General features: G+C 44.8%; 1 protein-coding gene across 1 annotated transcript in view; it reads left to right on the forward strand.

Annotated features, from left to right (window-relative positions):
• Positions 1-1602: 1602 nt before the first annotated feature.
• Positions 1603-20350, forward strand: part of Adamts16 (ADAM metallopeptidase with thrombospondin type 1 motif 16) — a 121481-nt gene continuing 102733 nt past the window's right edge. The window contains 3 exon segments of the mRNA XM_006987784.4: positions 1603-1850; positions 1964-2066; positions 9270-9604. Coding sequence (XP_006987846.3) covers positions 1791-1850; positions 1964-2066; positions 9270-9604 — 498 coding nt within the window. The 5' untranslated portion in view covers positions 1603-1790.

Raw genomic sequence — 20350 nt, forward strand, 5'->3', positions numbered from 1 at the left:
CACTGAGATCCCAGCTACTGGGCTGACTTCTGTGCAGGGTAAACCAGGAACCACAGGACAGCCCAAGCAGCTATTGTAGCACACACACACACACACACACACACACACACACACACACACACACACACACACGCATACACATGGTTGGGGGGGTAGGAAGGAGATGGGAATAATGAAATCAAGAAAGATCTGGTGGAAAAGAGGGGAGATAAGAGAGGATAGTGGGGGGCTTTGATAAGAGACAATATATGTGCATGTAATTATAAAAATGAAATAGTAAAACAACAGAATTTTACTTTTCGAAGAAATTTTACGTGTGTGTATGAGAGAGAGTGAGGGGGGGGACAGTACAGGTGTGCACACACACAGTCAGTCTCAACACCGCTCCCACTTTTCTGGAATGTATGACACTTTGGGCCCATAAAGAGCCATCCTGGGGTATCTCAGCTCCATGTAGGATGGGCCAAGGACCCTGCAAACCACACCACTGCTGTCCATGCATCCCCTTTCCATGCTTACGGATCAGGCAAGGTCAGTCCAGCTGCAAATGAGGGACACTAAAATCGAAAGTGCATGGGAGCCTGGGTCCTAGGATCTGCAGAGGGTAAGTGGAAGACAACCGTTGAGGTGGGCAGTCGGCAGTCACAGGTACACAAACACCTACCTGTCCACTCAGCGCTATATGTATCTGTACCCACACGTTGATGGTCACAAATGGCCTTCATGATCAAAAACATACACAGGCCAGGGATGGACCAGAACACAGGCCTGGAGGGACAACATTCACTGGTTGCCTTGGAGGGACCTGGTTTGATCTAGATTGGCATCCCCAGACTTCCTAATAGGATACCTCAGGAACCCAGTCACCTACGCCTGCTCTCAGAACAGACCAGGCAAATGCTAAGGTGAACCTGAAGGCAGCCATTGCTGTCCAATACCAAACTAGAGAAGTGGGGGACCCAGCTTCCTCGACAGCCTGCTCTACCATGCACTGTCCTACACTGCCCTCATTTACCTATCTTGCCTCATTTACCCCTTCACATCACATGCCCCAGGACAACTACGGGCTCACATTCATTCATGAGCAGATCCACTGCTCCCTGTACATCCCGCACCAGAAGGGACGGCGGGCTACGGAGGGACTATGGCTGGGAACGACAACAAAAAGCCTGCCCCTATGCGGCTCAGTCCTGCCCTCAGGTGAGAAGCCCCACGGAACTTCAGTGGTATCATAGCTCTTGGGAGTCCCACACCCAGACAGTTAGTCACTGGGCGGTGCAGGGCCAGATGACTAGATACTACACCGTCCTGGCTTTGTCTCTAGCCCAGGCTTGCATGTAGATGGACAAAACACCCTGATGTGTGAAGGATGCCCCTATGGTGGATCTCGGGTCTCTTAATCTCTCTGCCCTGCCACTCCTCCCTGGCCTTTCTCCTCCCGGTACCCCTCCCCCCTCTTTATTCCTCCCCTTTCTCCCCACCCCTCCCCTCTCCTTCTCTCCTTTGCCCTCCCTCGCCCTGCCCTCTCCTCCCTCTCCCTCCTCCCTGCTGTCCCATGGTTGGGGCGGGTGCTCCACCGCCCCCGCCACCACTGCCACTCCACCCCTGGTGCAGAGCGAAGCTGCAGTGATAACTGGTGTGCGTGCGTGGTGGAGTCGCTGCCTGGAGTCCCTGCGCTTCTGCGGGATCCTGTCCCCTGCTCCCTGGCACACCACTTGCACCGGGACTATCCAGTGACCCAGGGGGAGACCGCTGAGCTGAGTCCTGTGAGCCCTCAGGGTGGCGGGGCCATGCAGCCGCATGGTTGTGCCGCACTCTGGGTGCTGCTGCTGGCGCAGGTCAGTGAACAGGTGAGTAAGTCGCGCAGGGACCAGTGGAGTCCCTGATGGCGGGAAGCGCATTCCTCAGGTGACTAGGCTCTGCAGTCCCGCATTCTCACTGAGGTGCTTTCACTTTTTTCTAGCACACACCTGCGTGCGCCCTGGGACCCTCAGCTGCAGCGTCTGAGAGTCCGAGAGACGCGCACCCTCCGCCATCCTCTCAATCCAGCTGGCTGGAAACCGACGGTAAGTCCGCGAGGTGGGGGCTCTTGGATTCTCGCAGGTAAGCGTTTGGCAACCCCCTGCCGCTGATCTGCACGCCCCTGGGTGGGTTGGGGCGGGGGGGCGGCTCAGAACACCAAGTGCTTTGAAGATGCTATCTTGCTTTTTCTTTACATTGTGAGCTCCTGCTCACGGATGACCTCCCATCAATACCTGTATCGTATTTTTCCAGTGAAACGGCAATGGCATGCCAGCGTTACGTTGGAGAAAGAGTAATGTATCTGAGAGTAGGAAGGCTCTAGATCACTTTGTATATTGACGTGATAGACGCGTCGTTAATGTATATACACCAAACCTATCCCAGGCAGCGTGACCCCGACTCCAGCATCTTCCCCCTCGCCCTCCTTCTCCACTCTTGACTGTTACAGCAGGAGACTGAAGGTGCCCTCCTTAGTATCAGTAGCAGAACATCCCAAGGCAGGGTTCCTGTCCTGGGTCATCTTGGGTATGAACTTGAATCTCAGTCTTTTTCAAGGTAGGGCCTCCTCTGTGGTTCCCAGGTGGCTTTTGTCCTGGCAATGATGCCTGGTGACTGAGAAGTCAGGCTAGCGCACTGGTCGCTAGGAGGTTCTAGTCCGCTAGGTCCGCCGCACAGGAGGGATGTTACCTTCCCTGCCCTTCCCCCGGGATGAAAAAACTCAGAGTATTAGCGAGGTTGGCGACCAGAGGCGAGCCAGGTTTAGCTTCTTGGTGGATTTTCAGAAAATTTACACGATTCAAGAATCGACACTTTGGAAATCCTCATTATCGCTTTCTTCGTCGTGGTAAACTTAACAGAGCTGGATGCTCACATTGGATGCTGAAAATTCCCCCTCCTAAATACGGACGGGGTAGTTAGGAAGGGATAGACGAGTCTCAACCTAGGCCTCTGAGCACCACTGGAGGGCGCCAGACGCAAACAGTACAGTGCGGTGAGCCCGTTTTCCGCGCCTTTGTGAGGAAAAGCTGAAGCCCACCTTCGGGCACCTTCATCTCCACCACGCTTCTGCCTCTCTCCCCCTTCCGCAACATCATGACCTATGGGAGGTGTAACTGCTCTAACGTTGGACTTTGGTCGACTTTCATAAAAAAAAAAAAAAAAAAAAAAAAAAAAAAAAAAAAAAAAAAAAAAAAAAAAAAAAAAAAAAACCATGAGAATTCCGTAGGGACGCATGACGTTTTCCACATTGGTTTATTGCATGTGTAGACTGCAGGGCGCTGTGGAGGTCGTCAGGTTTAGCATGGAGCAGGCTGGGCAATCCAACCAGCCCACTCGGGACATGTTTACCACACTAATGAAGGCTTTTCTAAGGTGATAACATAGACAGAGCACTGTTCAGGAAGAGAAGAGAAGCTTCCTGCCTGAGGTCATAGATCTCTCACGGCCTGGCGTCTCAGTTCCCGATCCCAAGGGCTCTCCTTCCACTGATCAACCTGACCGGAGCACGCAGCACCCACCGAGGGTGTGAGTGATTGCCAGGGCGGTGCTAACAGTGGAGAGAGGATGCCTGCACACCCACCTCCTGATGCTGTCGTTCCTTAGTGACCAAAGGACAAAGTGAGAGCGGATGGCAGGCACACAACAGGGGCAAGATGTGGCAGGACACACAAGGCCAGGAGCACTGGTGACCTTCCGGTGGGGTCTGCATATGGTAGGAAGCCCGGTCTCCATGATACATGCTGATTGTAGGGCCAAGAGCACCCGTGACCTTCCGGTCGGGTCTGTGTATGGTGGGAAGCCCGGTCTCCATGATACATGCTGATTGCTTAATTAACATTCAAGCTAAGAGTTTGGCAGAAAGTGAGACTTGTAAGGGTTCCTGCTACTCTGCTGGCTGTATGAGGTAATTATGCAGTCGGAAAGAGAGACTCACACACTCCTTGAAGCAATGATGGCTAACTAAATTGAGATAAATTTGATTAGCAAACATGAAAGCATCAGTTTACTTTTTTTTTGATGACTCTGTATTACTTTTTTATTACTCAGTGGTTTTATTACACATTTATCTCTTTAATAACATCCATGGTCACCATCAAGAGCATAGCACCGATTTCTTGCTTTTTAAAAAACCTTAGGCTTCCAGATCCAAGGCAAAGTTCAGAAGTTCTTTAGAATTTTACAAAGTGGGATGGGGGCTGAGGGTGGACGGTGCTAGAGAGATGACTCCAAGGCTATCTGGGTAAAAAAAAGAAATCGTTTACTTAGCTAGACATAAAGGATGTATATTTGTGCCTGTATATTCCAGGTTTACAATGACTTGCATATAGACATATATGCATATATATCCTGAGATAGAGCAGGCCCAGGCTGTGCTCATGAGTGTTTAGGGCTTGTGGTAGGACTTGGGGCTCTGACTCATGGCAAATGCTGATTCCTGTGCTGTGGATATTTTTGCTATGGCCATTTTCAAACAACCAGTGTGAACACATGTGAGGAGTAGGTATTCCAGACCAGCCTTCATAGGAGTCTTTGCTGTTCCCTCTGGTACATTCACTGGTATGCCTGAACTTCATGCCATCATTTCTGGACAGGAGCCTTCCCAAACGTGAGGCTGTGCTCAAGAAACCTCTTGTAATCAAGCCACCGGGAGTTCTGAGTCAGGGAGCCCTTCGTGACCTTTCTCTCATTGCAAACATCTGCAAGGACCAGGTCTTATTTAAAGGGTTATCAAACTGCGGGAGTCTTGTTTCTTTTTAAATCACAAGTCATTGGTTTGGGGAGTGATTATCTTAACACATTAAACATTAAGTAAGGGCATAGCTTTTGGTTTCTTGCAGTTATTCTTTGACTTCATTGGCGCAGCAAGTGCAGCCAGATGCTTGCCTTCTGAGCTCATTCACTGCAGTCTCTGACCCGTTCACATGCATTTGCAAGTATTTGCTTCTAGGTATGACTTCCTTGATAAAATCAAGGTTTCTCAAGCTCTGGCAGGAGTAACACTTCGCTCTTGAGAGGCTGTCCTGTCCATGATCACTGTCCACCAGCCTCCTTGATGCAGGGACAGCATTCTCCTTTCCCCCTCTGTGACAACAAAAACAGTCTGCACAGAGAGCAGAGTTCTTTCCTGGGAGAAGCAGCTGTCTGGAGGAAGGTGGGTCCAGGCCACAGCAAGGCAGTCTGTCCCAGGCCCAGCACACAATATCTCCTGAGAGCTGGTACTGAACTTTCGAGAGAGTTCAAAAGAGACAGTGAAATGAATTATATCCAAAACAATTATTAAATATCAAAATGCTCAAAGCCTACAACTTAAAAGTTTGGGGTATTTAAACCTCCCTTGATGCTGATGTTGTTGAGCCCATGGTGTTTATAGCAGGGTTTTCCTGAATGTTTTCTCCCTGGTGTCGCACTGGTCATTAAACTGTCTCCTGTCAGAGTGTCTGCAAATGTTTATCAATGCCACACACCAGGCCACTCACTCCGGGCAGCTAGGTGTCCGACGTTTATCAAAACAAGACTTCTTTATATGAAAGGAAGTTAGCAATAGTTGCTAGATACAATTAATACTATATGGTCCTTGCTCAGATAATACATATTCTCTCCTGCAAATCAAAGGCCACATGAATATAGGTTATATCATTGGCGAGTTGTTCACATTGTTAGGTAGCACTCACTTTCTTCTTCACTGATTGGCATATGTTCATTGTGCACACTGGTGGGCTTCATAAGGTCTTTGGCACATGAATATACCATGACACATTCACTCTCCACCCTCCTCTGTCCCCCACCTCTGCCTCTCACCATTCTCATTCATTGCCCCAGATAGTCTCACTTCTAACTTAATATTGTATACAAACATAAGATTTACACATCTGTAGAAAATATCCACTCTTCAAAATAAGAGAAAAGATAGTGTATTTAAGTTCCTGGGTCTTATTTTACTTATTATGATGATCTATGGTTACATACATACATTGTCCTGCAAGCAAATAGCTTGGTTCTTTACCCCTTCGTGTGTGTGTGTGTGTGTGTGTGTGTATGTGTGTGTGTGTCTACCAGCTTCCATATCTGTTCACCTGATGACCAACACCTAGGCTGGTTCTGTCACTTGGCTACTGTGAACAGTGTTCAGTGTCTCTGCTGCCTGTTGACTGAGAGCACTCCGGGCACACATTGAGGAGTGGTATGTCTGGATGATGTGGCCATGATCACCTTTCTATGCACAACGAAGCTCACTAATGAGGCTCACAACAAGATTTGTGCCTCTTGCCTTTATTCCATGCCCCTGCAGGAGGGGGGGATCTAGAAGTGGTATGAGGGACTCCCCCACGAGCAGCCGGGTGTGCTAGCTAATGACACCCCAGCAGACATGCCTACCCCACAGTGCAGAGAGCAGTGGAGGCACTTGGGGAACTACAAACCAGCAGTGTGCAGACAGAGTATGTATCTTCGTTCTCACTTCAGGTATGCTGAGTCCTGGTGTGCTTGCCTCTCCCCCTTCACCATGTACCAAACTGTCCGATCCTCTGTTGTGGATATCGCTCTATATAAATAAAATGCTGATTGGCCAGTGGCCAGACAGGAAGTATAGGCGGGACAAACAGAGAAGAGAATTTTGGGAAATAGAAGGCTGAGACTGAGAGACATCCGCCATGAGGAGGATACTGATGTAAGATACTGGTAAGCCATGAGCCATGTGGCAAGGTATAGATTAATAGAAATGGGTTAATTTAAGATAAGAGAACTAGATAACAAGAAGCCTGCCACAGCCCTACAGTTTATAAGCAATATAAGTCTCTGTGTGTTTACTTGGTTGGGTCTGAGCGGCCGTGGGATTGGCAGGTGAGAGAGATTTGTCCTGACCGTGGGCCAGGCAGGACCAAAAAACCTCTAGCTACAATCTTCCACATCCCTGCCTAAAATACTATAGAAACCTGCGTGTCCTACACCACCAAAGCTAAATCACCTGCTCTGATATAGATAGCCAGTCACCTGCCAGAGCCTGCTGCCTCCCTAATCTATGGCTTGCTGCTCAGCCCAGCCAGGTATTCTCACTTGCTAGACCTGTAGATGAAGTTTGGCACTGGAGAGAGACAGATGAAAGCTGGGGACCAGAAGAAGAAGAGGAGGAGGAGGAGGAGGAGGAAGAGGAGGAGGAGAAGAGTCATCTCAGGAGCAGAAGCCTGGCCTACTCTCTGCTGTGTGGCAGGCACCATGGTCCTGCCATTCCTGTTTCCTCATCTAGCATGGTTGTCAGAAAAGCATCCCAACAAAGCACTCTGCTTGTAATCTCCAATCTTCCTCGCCTCTCCGAAACCCAGACACGTGCCTTTCATGGCATGTCACTGGCTGCTGCCCATGTTTCTTTTGTTTCCCCTGTTTATTTCTTGGGCAGGACAGAATAGCATCACAGACAAGTGGCTGTGTCCACTCAAAATAAACTGGTGGTAACTACCTGGATATTGCTTCACTATAATCAAATAATACTTTACACAAGGGTCTGAAAAGTGTGTCTGCTCATGAAGAATCAGAAGAGGAGCCTGATTACCAGGAGTCTCTGAGCTACCTCTTTGAAGAAGGAATTTGTTTATAATTCATGGAGAAAATGTCAGTTTAGAATGTTGGAACCTGCCGGGCGGTGGTGGCGCACGCCTTTAATCCCAGCACTTGGGAGGCAGAGCCAGGCAGATCTCTGTGAGTTCAAGGCCAGCCTGGGCTACTAAGTGAGTTCCAGGAAAGGCACAAAGCTACACAGAGAAACCCTGTCTACAAAAGCAAAAACAAAAACAACAACAACAAAAAAAAGAATGTTGGAACCAGTAAAACTCCAAAGGTGCTGTGTCTGGAGTCTGAAGGGTGATCTGCCTCATTGTCAGGTTAGATCCCTCAATTCCTCGTGCTGGGAGTGGTGTGCTCTGCAAGACACCTCACAGTACCTTCAGAGGAAGGCCTGAAACCATGCTGACACGTTTTTAGCTATTAGAAAAAATACAGGCACAAAAGCCCACCAACACTCATATACTAATGGACACACACACACACACACACACACACACACACACACACACACACACCATGCTTAATTAAATACTTTAAAGATATAAACTAAGCTAGCTAATCTCAAGCTAAAGTATTTTTTTAACCTTGTCCTCGACAAAACTACCTTGGCCACAGGTCTCAGCTGATAACATGGCTGAGCAGCCAGCTGTGACCCTGATCTAGAAGTCCAGCCCTTGGCTCCTGCCCTCCTGGAAATAGCCTTCCCAGATTGCAGACACAGAGAAGATATTGTAAATGGTTGTAAGGAGCTGAGAAAGTCCTGGTTGTCAGCTTAATAAATAAAAAGATGGTTTCCCATAATGGCAGAAGATGTTTCAATATCCATGGGACCGCAGTGGAGCTCAGAAACAAACCCCCTCTTCACTTTCTTAGAGAGTGGTGACTCTGGGCGCAGATACTAGATGACTCTGCGGTCTTGGCTGTGTATGTCCGACAGGGTCTTTGAGAGTTTCTTTTACTGTTATGAATTAGTTTAGTTGAATGTGCTTTAAACCTAGACACCACAGAGTATAGTGGTGAGACCTGAGCCAGAAACGTGCTGCGGACAGTGTCATTTGTCCCAGACGACAAAAGGGAGACCAGGGAAATAGGAAGGTCTGCGGTAGTTCAGGAAGTTCAGCACACGAGAGTATCTCTGTATAGTAATCCATGAGTTCTGGGGTGTGTCTGTAGTCTACATTTCCTCCTGTGTGTTCAATGCTTTCAGAATTAAATAAACAGCAAGAAAATTTATCATTTTTTCCTTTTAATTATGGTACTTGAAGCCAAAATTTCTTCTCAGTCCAGTATAGGTTTTTATACAAAATATAAAGAGTATGAAGAAAGGAATGCTTCACAACTATTATAAAACCGAAGACCATCTTGCCATTTCCACCCAGTAAGAGATGGTGGGAAGGGGGGGGGGGGATTCAACATCCACCAAGTCTCAAATTCACATGGAGAGATAAACAACAGAGCTAAGTGAGGAAATGTTGGAAGCAAACTTCAGATAAATCTCTGCTGCCAAGACACTTTATTACTGATACAGCAAATTCCACTGCACATTAAGGGGGAACAAATGCCACATCAAACAAGAATTGCTCTTTCAGATTATATTTCATTACTGATGGAACAGCTATCGTATGTAGTCAATCTGGGATTCTTCTCAGAACTCCGGAATTACTCAGCGTCTTCTCCTTTCTCAATTTCAGAGTACGACCTGGTGTCTGCCTATGAGGTAGACCACAGGGGGGATTATGTATCCCATGACATCACGCACCACCAGCGGCAACGGCGGAGGCGGAGAGCAGTGGCCCAGCCAGGAGGAGATGCCCTGCACCTGCGCCTGAAGGGCCCCAGGCATGACCTCCATCTCGACCTGAAAGCTGCCAGCAACTTAGTGGCTCCTGGATTCATGGTACAAACTCTGGGGAAGGGAGGCACCACATCTGTGCAGATGTTTCCACCCGAGGAGTTCTGCTTCTATCAAGGCTCCTTAAGGTCCCAGGGGAATTCCTCGGTGGCCCTTTCTACCTGCCAAGGTTTGGTGAGTACCAACAGCAGTAGCTGTCCTCTGGGAGTGAGGTGCCAATGGGGGTGGGAGAGAAGAGGCAAAACTAGGTTCCCTGAGAACATTTCCACTTGTTCTGCTACCCCAGTAGACATTTTTGTGATCTGTGACAGCGGGTGGAAATAGCCAAGTAGCTCTTCAAATGTTCTATGCTCTTTTCTTGGATTAATAGAATGGTCTCTACACCTACCCTTCTGTACTCTAAAAATAAACTGCAAGAACACTTCTGTTGAAAAGAAACACATAAGAAATTGTGGCCAGGTCTGAATACATTAATGATTTTGTTGTTGTTGTTGTCGTTAATTTCATGTGTGGGACCACAGTGGAAACTGTAGAAATTGTCGTTGTTTTGGACCAGTCACTGTGTTAATGACTTGGATGGCTTGGCTATTTTGATGGGATGTCTGAATCCACTAGAATGTTGCATCTGCTATCTCGACAATGGCTGTGTACTGACTAATCAGGGCATTCATCCATGCCAGGCCCATCCTGGTCCTGTTAGACTGTGAATCTATCTAGGTGCTTCCAGATCTCTGAGTGTCTAAGCAGACACTGCTCTCAGCTTCAGGGAGCTCAGAGTAAGGAGCATGTGGCCACTTTGCAACTGTGTATCTTAGTCGATTGTCTTGTTGCCATGGCAAGTTGCCCTCACAGAAGCAACTTCAGGAAAAGGTGGTTTACTTTGTTTCCACTTTCAGTTCAGTCCATCATGGCAGAGAAGCCGCGGTGGTAGAAGTTTGAGGTGACATGACATCCACAGTCAGGAAGTTGAGGGAGATGAATCGTGGTTCTCAGCTTGCTTTCCCCTTTTTGTACAGTCTAGGCCTCCTGCCCAAGGAATGGTGCCACCCAAAGTTAGAATGGGTCTTCCCACCTCAGTTAACCTAATCTAAATGGTCTGCCACAGGCACGGCCAGAGGTATGTTTCCATGGCAACTCTTAATCCTGTCAAGTTGGCAATAAATATGAACCATCACTGCAGGTATCCCTCAGGCTTATACAGGCAGAAATCTGGATGGGTTTTCTTTTACTTTTCTTAAGATAATTCCATCTTTTAAAGAAAAAAAAGGCAAAAATAATTTTAGAGATGGATGAGAAAAGTAGAATGTTGAGGATTAAAAATACATAGAGGTTGATATTACATTGAATCTAAAATTGAAAGTAGTGAATGAAAACAAAGAATAACTGCATATGTAAGAAGCTGCCATGATGAAATCTGCTACTTGATATGCGACATTAAAAATTAAATTAAAAATCTGAAAAGATATCAAAAGGATATTAGTCTTAACTTTGCTGACTTGTCAAATTTAAATCTCTTCTGGCTCTTGCTGTAATTTGAATTCATCCCTCAAAATTCATCTTTTGGAAATTTAATTCCTGATGTGTCAGTGTTTGAAGAAAGCACCTAGTGAAACTTCACTTTTTCATGAGAACTTATGGATGAACTCCTGTTGTTATGAAGGGATAGGTCAATTAGTGTGTGTGCATTTGTGTGTGTACACACACACATGTGTATTTTTTCTAGATAGATTCTTAAAATATTTATATTATTATTGCTAATTATTAGTGTGTGGTGTTTGTGTTCTACATAAAACAGTGCATGTGTGGAGGTCAGAGGAAAACTTTTGCAGTCAGTTCTCTCCTACTTTTACATGGGTTCCAGGGACTGAGGCCGGTCATCGGGGTTGCACAGCAATTATGTTACCTACTGAGCCATCTTGCCAGCCCAGAATTTTTCTAAAACAATGATAAATTTCTGGAGAGCTATTTCTCTAAAATGATAAGGTACTTTATTTCAAATGAAGGAATTTACTTTTCTTCATCTGCTTTATAATCTAATTTTTTTTAAAAAAAGAAAAATACATAGAGAATGTTAAAGATTTACCAGAAAATATTTGGGCATTGAGTGCACTTCTAGAAAAGGCTTCTAGTCTGTCTGATACAGAATTTCCTCCTTGGAAATTGTGTTTCAAAAGAAATCTGTGTATGTGTGTGAGTAGTAGATGCCACAAGGATGCTCAAGCCATCACCTTACAGTGCCTAAGCACATGTAGAAAATTTCTAAATGCTTTAAGTATATTAATATTTTCTTTTGGGTGAAATCTGATATGAGCTGATGTCATGCTTGCTTCTATTTGTAAGAGATTTGGGTTAGAAAGTAAACAAAGCCGTGACCCGAGCTAGGGTGGAGGTTACTTAACATTCTTGTGAAGCACGAAGACATGTGGGTGATTTATTCCATATTACCAAGAAAAAGAAATCTTCTTCAATTAAAGACCCAAACTTCTCAGGTAATATACACACAAAAATTTAAGACATCCTTGGCTTTCTGGTGGTATTTTATTTGTACTGAAATGTGATTTTATTTGTATGTTAATAAATAAAGTTGCTTGGGCGTCAGAGCTAATTGCAAGCCATAGCAGAGCTGGCTGTTCATGGCACCTGCCTAGCACTTGGTAGAAGAGCTAGGTAGATCTCTGTGTGGTCAAGGATACAGCCAGCATTGGAGACACACACCTTTAATCTCAATACCATAGAAGACCTGGAGGGCTGTACATACAGGCAGTGACGAGGCACTCATGTGTTTAGGTTTACAACCAATGAGAAAGCAGAACAGAAAGACTATATAAAGACAAACACACAGGAAGTAGGTCTCTTTCGGAGAGGTAGAACCACCGCAGGAGGAAGGGTAAGGTTTTAGCTCTGAGCTCTGACCTCTTGGCTTTCTTCTTTACATTGGTTCTGTGTTTCTTATTTAATAAGACGGTTGGTTACATCTACAGCTTTCTTCCTAAAAGACTTCATCTAGAAAAGGAAAGTATCTATGAGCTATGCCTTTCAGAATTTAGCCACCTTGGGTTTGTCCATAGAGATTGGGGGAGGTGCTTCCAGTCAGCCCTGGGATGAAGGTGCTTGATGACCTGGAGCTTCCCTGCAGCAGAGCCCTCCACAGTAGCTTCGTTATCCCCTGAAATCTGCCCATGAGTCCAGATAATTGATTTGAGATTTTTGATTCTCTTTGAACTTGATGAGAATTAACAGCAAAAGTTGTAAACATGTATTGTTGGAAGATAGAGAAGTAATAAAAGTTAAACCAGAAGGCTTCCTCTGTGCTATAAACAATGGAAGCTGATATTGGGACCATGAGAATGTGCTTGACCCTTGACCTTCCAAATGCACAGGGTGTGGCATTTCTTTCTCTCCTAGCAAAAAAATTAGAGGTGTTTGATGTAATGCGGGACAAATCAATGGCATTTAAACAAAATCATACATGTCCTCCATCTTTAGACAATACAAGCCTCATCCTGGTCCCCTAGGAGCTGTGATTAATTTTATATCAGCTTTAGACAAGCTAGAGTTAAAAGAGGTAACCTCAATTGAGAAAATGCTTCTGTAAGATCTGGCTGTAGAAAAACCTTTGGACATTTTCTTAATTAGTGATTGATGGGGGAGATCCCAGCCCATAAGGGTGGGGCCCATCCTTGGGCTGGTGGACCTGCATTCCATAAGAGAGCAGTCTGAGAAAGCAATGAAGATTAAGGCAATAAGAAGCACCCTCCCATGGCCTCTGCATCAGCTCCTGCCTCCAGCTTCCTGCCCTGCTTGATTTCCTGTCCTGACTTCCATCAGTGATGGACTATGAACTGGAAGCATAAGCCAAATAAACCCTTTCCTCCCCAACTTGCTTTTGGTCATGGTGTTTCATCACAGCAGTAGAAACCCTAACAAAGACAAGATGTTAAGTCTGTTCTGCATTCCTGACGGTGGTCATCCTGTCATTCAAATCTGTGCACATTAAATGACATCTCCTTTCCTATTCATTGCCATATTGACTCTCACATTCAATGGGAGTTAATGGTAGATGTCAGCTCTCAGATGAATTCTCCAGTTGTATTTGTTATTTATACTGAGGATAGAACCAGGGCCTCTCCGCTGCCAGACAAATGCTGTTCCTTGTGAAATACCCAAGACACGAGCTGAGGTTTGTGCAGGGTTTCTCCCATTGTCCCCCTCCCCCAGCTGCTGCTCTCTAATGGGAGGCAGGGAGCCAGAGAAGCTTTTGCTCTCTCCTTGATGTCAAGCCAGGGCTTACTGATGCACAATCACAGAAATGCTGGGATTTCTCTCCCTTCGCTGACAGTCAGCAAAGAAGAGGGAACTGTAAGCTCAGCTTGGCCTCTTGGATAGGTCTGTGATGGGGTTTTGTGAAGTAAGAGAGAGGAGAAGCTGTTCTTAATTGGATGATGAGGTCAGGCTTTATACTTCTTTGTACAAACATGGATTGTCTCTGCGGTTTTATGCAGGTATGTCAGGTTCTACAGGGGAAATTTTGAAAGGCCTTTACATAGACAATCTGATTTCTAGGCATAGCCAATCTTGTAGAGACAGCTCTAAATTGTCCTCCAGTGGTGTCTGGAGGCCTTTTCTGGAAAGACAGCTTAAGCATTTTGTTATTTAAAGGATTTGTATCTACTGTGCACAGGCCATAGCCATTGATTTTTATTATTACCCATACTTTGACTGAGCCTAGTGGATATGCTGGAGGCAATATCTTGTCTAGCAGAAAATATTGTGTGCCCCTTGCTTAACCCAGTGAAAATACTACTTTTCATTCAAAAACATATTGCTTAAGAATATAGTATGTTTACCATTTGACTAGAGAGAATGGTGTATGTCTGTAAGAAAACACAACTTTCAAATCTATACGTGCAGATACACTGACCCACCTTCCTCCATTCTCAAATTTTGATCTTGGAAACAGCCTTTTAATAATCCTTTAGGGAATGAGAGTTACTGTGAAAGTTAATTAATAGTGCTTTCCTGTTGGTAATAAATAAATATTCACCAGAAAAAGATTTAAAAAAACAAAAACAAAAACACTAAAACAAGCAGTCATTTAGAAGTTACAGTGAGAACAATGAGTCCTGCCCTGGTTAGTTTTTAGTCTCAGCTTGACAGTAACTGGAGTCTCTTGGGAAAACAAAATGTCAGCTGAATAAATCGCCTGCATTGGGTTGGCTTGTGGCCGTGTCTGTGAGTGACTATTTCGGTTGGTGATTAATACGGGAGGGCCCAGCCCACTGTGGGTGGCACCACCACTAGGCAAGTGGGCCTGGACTGTGTAGGGGAGACCTGAGTATGAACTACCAAGTAAGCCAGTAAGTAGCATTCCTCCACGGTTTCTGTTTGCATTCCCTCTTAAGTTTCTGCCTTGATTTCCCTTGGAGCAGACCGCAACTGGAAGGTGGAACCTGAGATAAACCCTTTCCCACCAAGTGTCTTACCCTAGCAACAGACAAGCCATCTAGAATAGTGTCAACAATGAATGACCCCCAACATGGTAACTCTGCAGCTTGCTCACTCTGCATCACAGGAGATGCTTGCTGGCTGAGACAAGGGGACGGGTGAGAAAACAAGAAGCATGGGCCAGAGGGGAACCAGAACGAAGGTGCCTCAGCCCATCTTGGTAGGAAGTGAGGAGTGTCCAAAAGTCAAGTCCAAGCCCCGGTCTCACGTAGAGCTGGGTTGTTATGACCAGAAACAGAGACATAGCCAGCAGTGTGGAACCTGATAACCACACTACCAGGGAGTCCTGAGGGACTCATCTTTACATATTAAACTTAAGAATATTATACTGGATCAGATCTATAAGTGCTGAAATTATTTCTAATCATCTTGATACTATCTCCAAGTATTTTGATTAGAAATACATTTTGCTAAATAAGCATACTTTCTAATGGAAATGAATCTGTTGTACTACATGTTCTATCAAATTGACATCACATGTCTAGGGTCATCACCTACCATAAATACACTGAGGTGCAGCACTCCATGAGTATCTTCTGATACTTTGACAGCATAAGAAACACTTTGAAGGGTAAGAGGAAGGGCATGAGCCCTCTTGTCTCTTCTCAGATAATGAAATGTTTAGTAAGTAGACTTCCTGGGCAAGAGGTAATAATGGAAATGCAGTAAGAGTAATATTAACTTAGAGGATGTGTGTCCATGAAACCTACTCAGAGATAACTGCCTTCTTGATTAGAAAGCTTTACTGGGCATGTATGCAGTCTTCTCACCTTAAAATGCGCAATGCAATGTGCTTTAGTGCAATCAGAATACTGCAGCTAACACCACACCTCTACTTTGACACAGACACATCAAGCCCCCGAAGTCCCTTCATATGGTTTGCCCCCTTTCTCTGGTCCTGAGCCCCTGATTTCTGTCAGTGAGTGTGTGCAACTACCCCATTGTGTCCAGAAAACACTGCTTCATCATAATCATTCGCTGCCTCTGGGTACCACAGCTTTTTATCCCCTCTCTTCTGTGATGATCCCTGAGACTGAGAATGGACCTGATATGGATATTCCCCTTAGGGGTGAACACTCTGCAGTCCCTTGCTCTCTGTTCAGTGACCAGATATGAGTCTCTGTGCTGATTGTCATCTACTGTAAAAACACCCTTCTCTAGTGAGGCCTGAGACATGCACGAATATGTGGGCGTGATAAGACATCAGGAGGAGCTGGTTTGGAACTATGTAAATTTTAGCACAGTAAAACCTTCAGGTTCTCTTCTAAGGCCCGTGACCTTCCTACCTGTAAGTTCTTGACCATGTTAGAGATGCCAGGCTTTTTAGACTAGCTTATAAATCCTTCAGGAGTAATTATGTTCGTGCCTTTATGGCCTCAAATTGTTACTAACTAAAATCGTTTTTCTTTTTTTTTGTTTTGTTTTTTGTTTTTGTTTGTTTGTTGTTGTTGTTGTTGTTGTTGTTGTTGTTTTCCGAGACAGGGTTTCTCTGTATAGTTTTGGTGCCTATCCTGGATCTCACTCTGTAGACCAGGCTGGCCTCGGACTCACAAAGATCCACTTGCCTCTGCCTCCCAAGTGCTGGGATTAAAGGCGTGAGCCACCACTGCCCAGCCGTTTTTCTTATAATGAATTATTGTTTTTCAAACTTATAAACAGAAATATTAAGTCCAAGAGGTGGTACAGTGCCTGAATATGTGCCAAACACCTATCAAGCCCTGAATCTGAGAATCACCACTAATGAGAAACAGAGAGAGAGAGAGAGAGAGAGAGAGAGAGAGAGAGAGAGAGAGAGAGAGAGAGAGAATTTCCTACATTTATTTTGGGAAGATGAAATTAGTTTTATAATCCATTCCATCTGATTTCTTTCTATGATGAATGCAAACACTCTTAAATTCTCCTTTGAAGTCTGTAGTTAGAGAGGTTTGACTGGACACTCAGAGTTTTGATAAAACTGTTTTAGATGCTCTATTAGTCAACACTTCCAAATGAGTTTGTCTAGAAATCTATCTTGTTGATTATGACAATAACATACTTTCTTAATATTACTATTTCAGACTAGCTCTATACATGGATTTGCCTTTTATCTAAAAAGTAAATATGATGTCTTAATGATATTTGGCATAATATTTACATGAAATTTAGTTCTCCTGATATATGCATCATTTTTGTTTTCGTATTGCTATGTAGAATAGGTATCATTTCTCCTAAAATTAAATTATTCCATTGTTTTCAAAAATAAGAACATATACATGCCACAATGACCCTTGGTGTTTAAGAGTCCCTTCACGTGGTTGGAGAGTTGCTTGGGGAACTGTTTGAATTGTACTAGGTTGTGTTTCCAGCCACAAACTCCAGGAATTCCCTGGAAACTCCAGCCATTGAGAGATTTTTCTAAAGCAGCCAATAAATCCTAGAAAATGCTGAAGTTCTGCCAAACTTTCAACCGATGGAAAAACGTTCTTGGGCCAGGAAAATTAGAAAGCAGGAGTGGAAAGGAGGGAGTTGGCTTTGAGGACAGAGAACAGAGTTTTGAAACATTGCCTGGCAATGGCATCTGCAGGTACTGACTCCACCTTGGGAAGCGGGGCCTTTACTCAAAATAGGTTATGATGAAGAAGTGTGTCTGATAGCTGTGGGAAAATACCAAGGCATTTCAGAAGTCTCTACTGGTTACATTGGTTACATAGGAATAGATAGAATAGTTTAAAAAAAAGTTTGTTTGATTTTTTTCAGATATAATTACTTTTAATTTAATTAAAACATTTCTCCCTTTCTTTTCCTTCCTCCAGATGCTCTCATATAACCCTCAGTGCTCTTCTTCAAATTCATGGCCTCTTTTTTCATTAATTGTTATTGTATGTATGTATATATATGTATATACATAAGTAACCCAAAATATAACCTGTTCAGTTCACATAATGCTACTCATCTCTATGTTTTCAGGACTGATCATTTTGTACTGGGCAACCAATTGATGTGCTCATCCCTGGGAAAGACCACCGGTCCCTCTCCCAGATTTCTTCAGTTGTTGATAGTTCTTTGTGTAGTGTTGAAAACTCGTGGGCTGTTCTTGTCCACTTTGGCATGTCCATTGGAGTCGCCCTTGTTCAGCTCACACCTGGGCAGTCATGGCAATGAGACTTTGTGGGTGCAGCCTCAGATGTTCCCAGGAGACATAATCTTACAGAAAACTCCCTGAACCTCTGGCTCTTATAAGGTTTCTACTCCTTCTTCTGCAATGTTCCCTGAGACTTAGATATGACTTGTTTGTAGACATAGCCATTGGACAGGGTGCTACAACTCTGCATGTTGGTTGGTTGTGGTTTTCTGTAGTGTTTTCCATCTGTTGAAAACAGAAGTTTTCTTTATGATGGGTGAAAACTACACTTATCTGTCATTATGTAAACAAATATGAATAGATTGTGGTTAAAAATTATAGATTGTGGTTAAAAATTATGCTGGTTTGGTAATTTAGACGTTATAGATTATCCTCTACTAACCAGGACTTCACTAACATGGAGTAGCTAGCAGGGTTTCAGTACCAGGCATGGTTTCCTTCTTGTTGAGAGGATCCTAAGTCCAATTAGAGAGCTGTTGGTTGCTACCAATATATATGTGCCACTACCACACCCTTAAATTTTGAATTGGAATAAATGTATCCTCATTAGAAGCAGATCAAAGTCATGTTTCATGAAATAACTTTTTGTGTTTGAACAAAATATGGATTTTCCTAGGGGTTTAACATGAGATGCAAATAAGAATTAAGTAGCCAAATAAATTTAACTATAAAAATATATGTTTTATTATTCTTACATCAGTTTTTGAGGTTATAAAACTGAAATCTTAAGTGGTAGTGTGCTTGGCCAGCACTCCAAGCCAGTGGGGAGTTTAGACAGTGTAGGATGAGGCTACCAACATTGTGTGTGTGTGTGTGTGTGTGTGTGTGTGTGTGTGTGTACAGTGTTTTGTTCATTGAAATGCTCTGTGTGACGTTGTATTTTTGTAAAAACACAAACAACTGAAAGACCTTAAGTGGTAGACATTGTAGAGAGACCTTGGCAGTAAAGCAACTGGAGCCTTTGTCTGGAGCATGCGCCAAGCAGCAGGCTGGGAGGATGGAGTGACCGGCTCCCTCACGGTTACCCTGTGGAGGTTCTAATTGCCTTTTGTGATGAAGCTGTGCTGCCCCTGAAACCACCCAGGGAAGCAACCATATGCTTGCTTGCTGTGGTCAGCCTCGCAGGAATAATTTCTATAACTGTCATCGGGTCACAGTGCTCATGTGGAGTTCCAGTGTAGCCAGAAGATTCTTCATGACCAAGATCTCTCTAAAACCAGCCCTAAGGACCCCTTTAGACAGACCGAGCATGCTGCAGTGAAGGCTGCCTGTGAGGGGCGGTGTCTTGCAAGGCTGTCTCAGGAATAAGGGGGGCACAAACAATGGTGAGGGAGTAGATGTGTGAGCAGGTCCCAGCCCAAAGCCAAGTCGAAAGAAAAGGAGCACCTTAGAGCCCCAGCTCTTGGCCGAGGAGCTGATTGTTCCTGCTTAGCTCACACAGTCCTGTTCTCTCTCTCTCTCTCTCTCTCTCTCTCTCTCTCTCTCTCTCTCTCTCTCTCTCTCTCTGTGTGTGTGTGTGTGTGTGTGTGTGTGTGTGTGTACTTCCATGAATTGTTCTTTCTTTTTTTTATTAAGAAAATGTTTCCATTCATTTTACACACCAATCAAAGATTCCCCTCTTCCCTCCTCCAGAACCCCCAGCCTTCGCCTCCCAACCCACCCCTCATCCCACAAGAAGGCAAGGGCCTCCCATGAGGAGGCACATCCAGTAGAGGCAAGTCCAAGCCCCTCCCCCTGCCTCAAAGCTTCGAGAGGTGTCGCACCATAGGTAGTGGGCTCCAAAAAGCCCACTCATGCACCAGGAATGGACTCTAATCCCACTACCACCCCTCCCCCAAGCAGATCAAGCTACACAATGCCTCACCATGCTGAGGGCCCAGGCCAGTCCCATGCAGGCTCCACCTCCATTGATCCAACTTTCCTGAGTCCCCACTAGTTTAATTTGGTTGTCCCTGCAGGTTTCCCCATCATGATCTTGATGCACTTGCTCATAGAATCCCTCTGCTCTCTCCCTGACTGGACTCCTCAAGCTCTGCCTGGTGCCTGGCTGTGGATCCCCAGTCTTATTTTCTTAAACATCACTGGTATTCTCTCCCCTACTTACCTAACATTGCCTGTGACGCACACAAGCATCCTCACAACAGCCTTTACTCTACCCGCAGTTCCACACATTCATATCCCTCTCTTTGTTTTCTACTTATCAACATGCATTATGTTTACTAAGGATAGTCCATTAAAGAGACAGAAACTACATAAAACATTAGGAAAAATATATAAGACACTGATATAAGACA

The sequence above is a fragment of the Peromyscus maniculatus genome, chromosome 15, assembly GCF_049852395.1.
Source record: "Peromyscus maniculatus bairdii isolate BWxNUB_F1_BW_parent chromosome 15, HU_Pman_BW_mat_3.1, whole genome shotgun sequence".
Classification (NCBI taxonomy): Eukaryota; Metazoa; Chordata; class Mammalia; order Rodentia; family Cricetidae; genus Peromyscus; species Peromyscus maniculatus.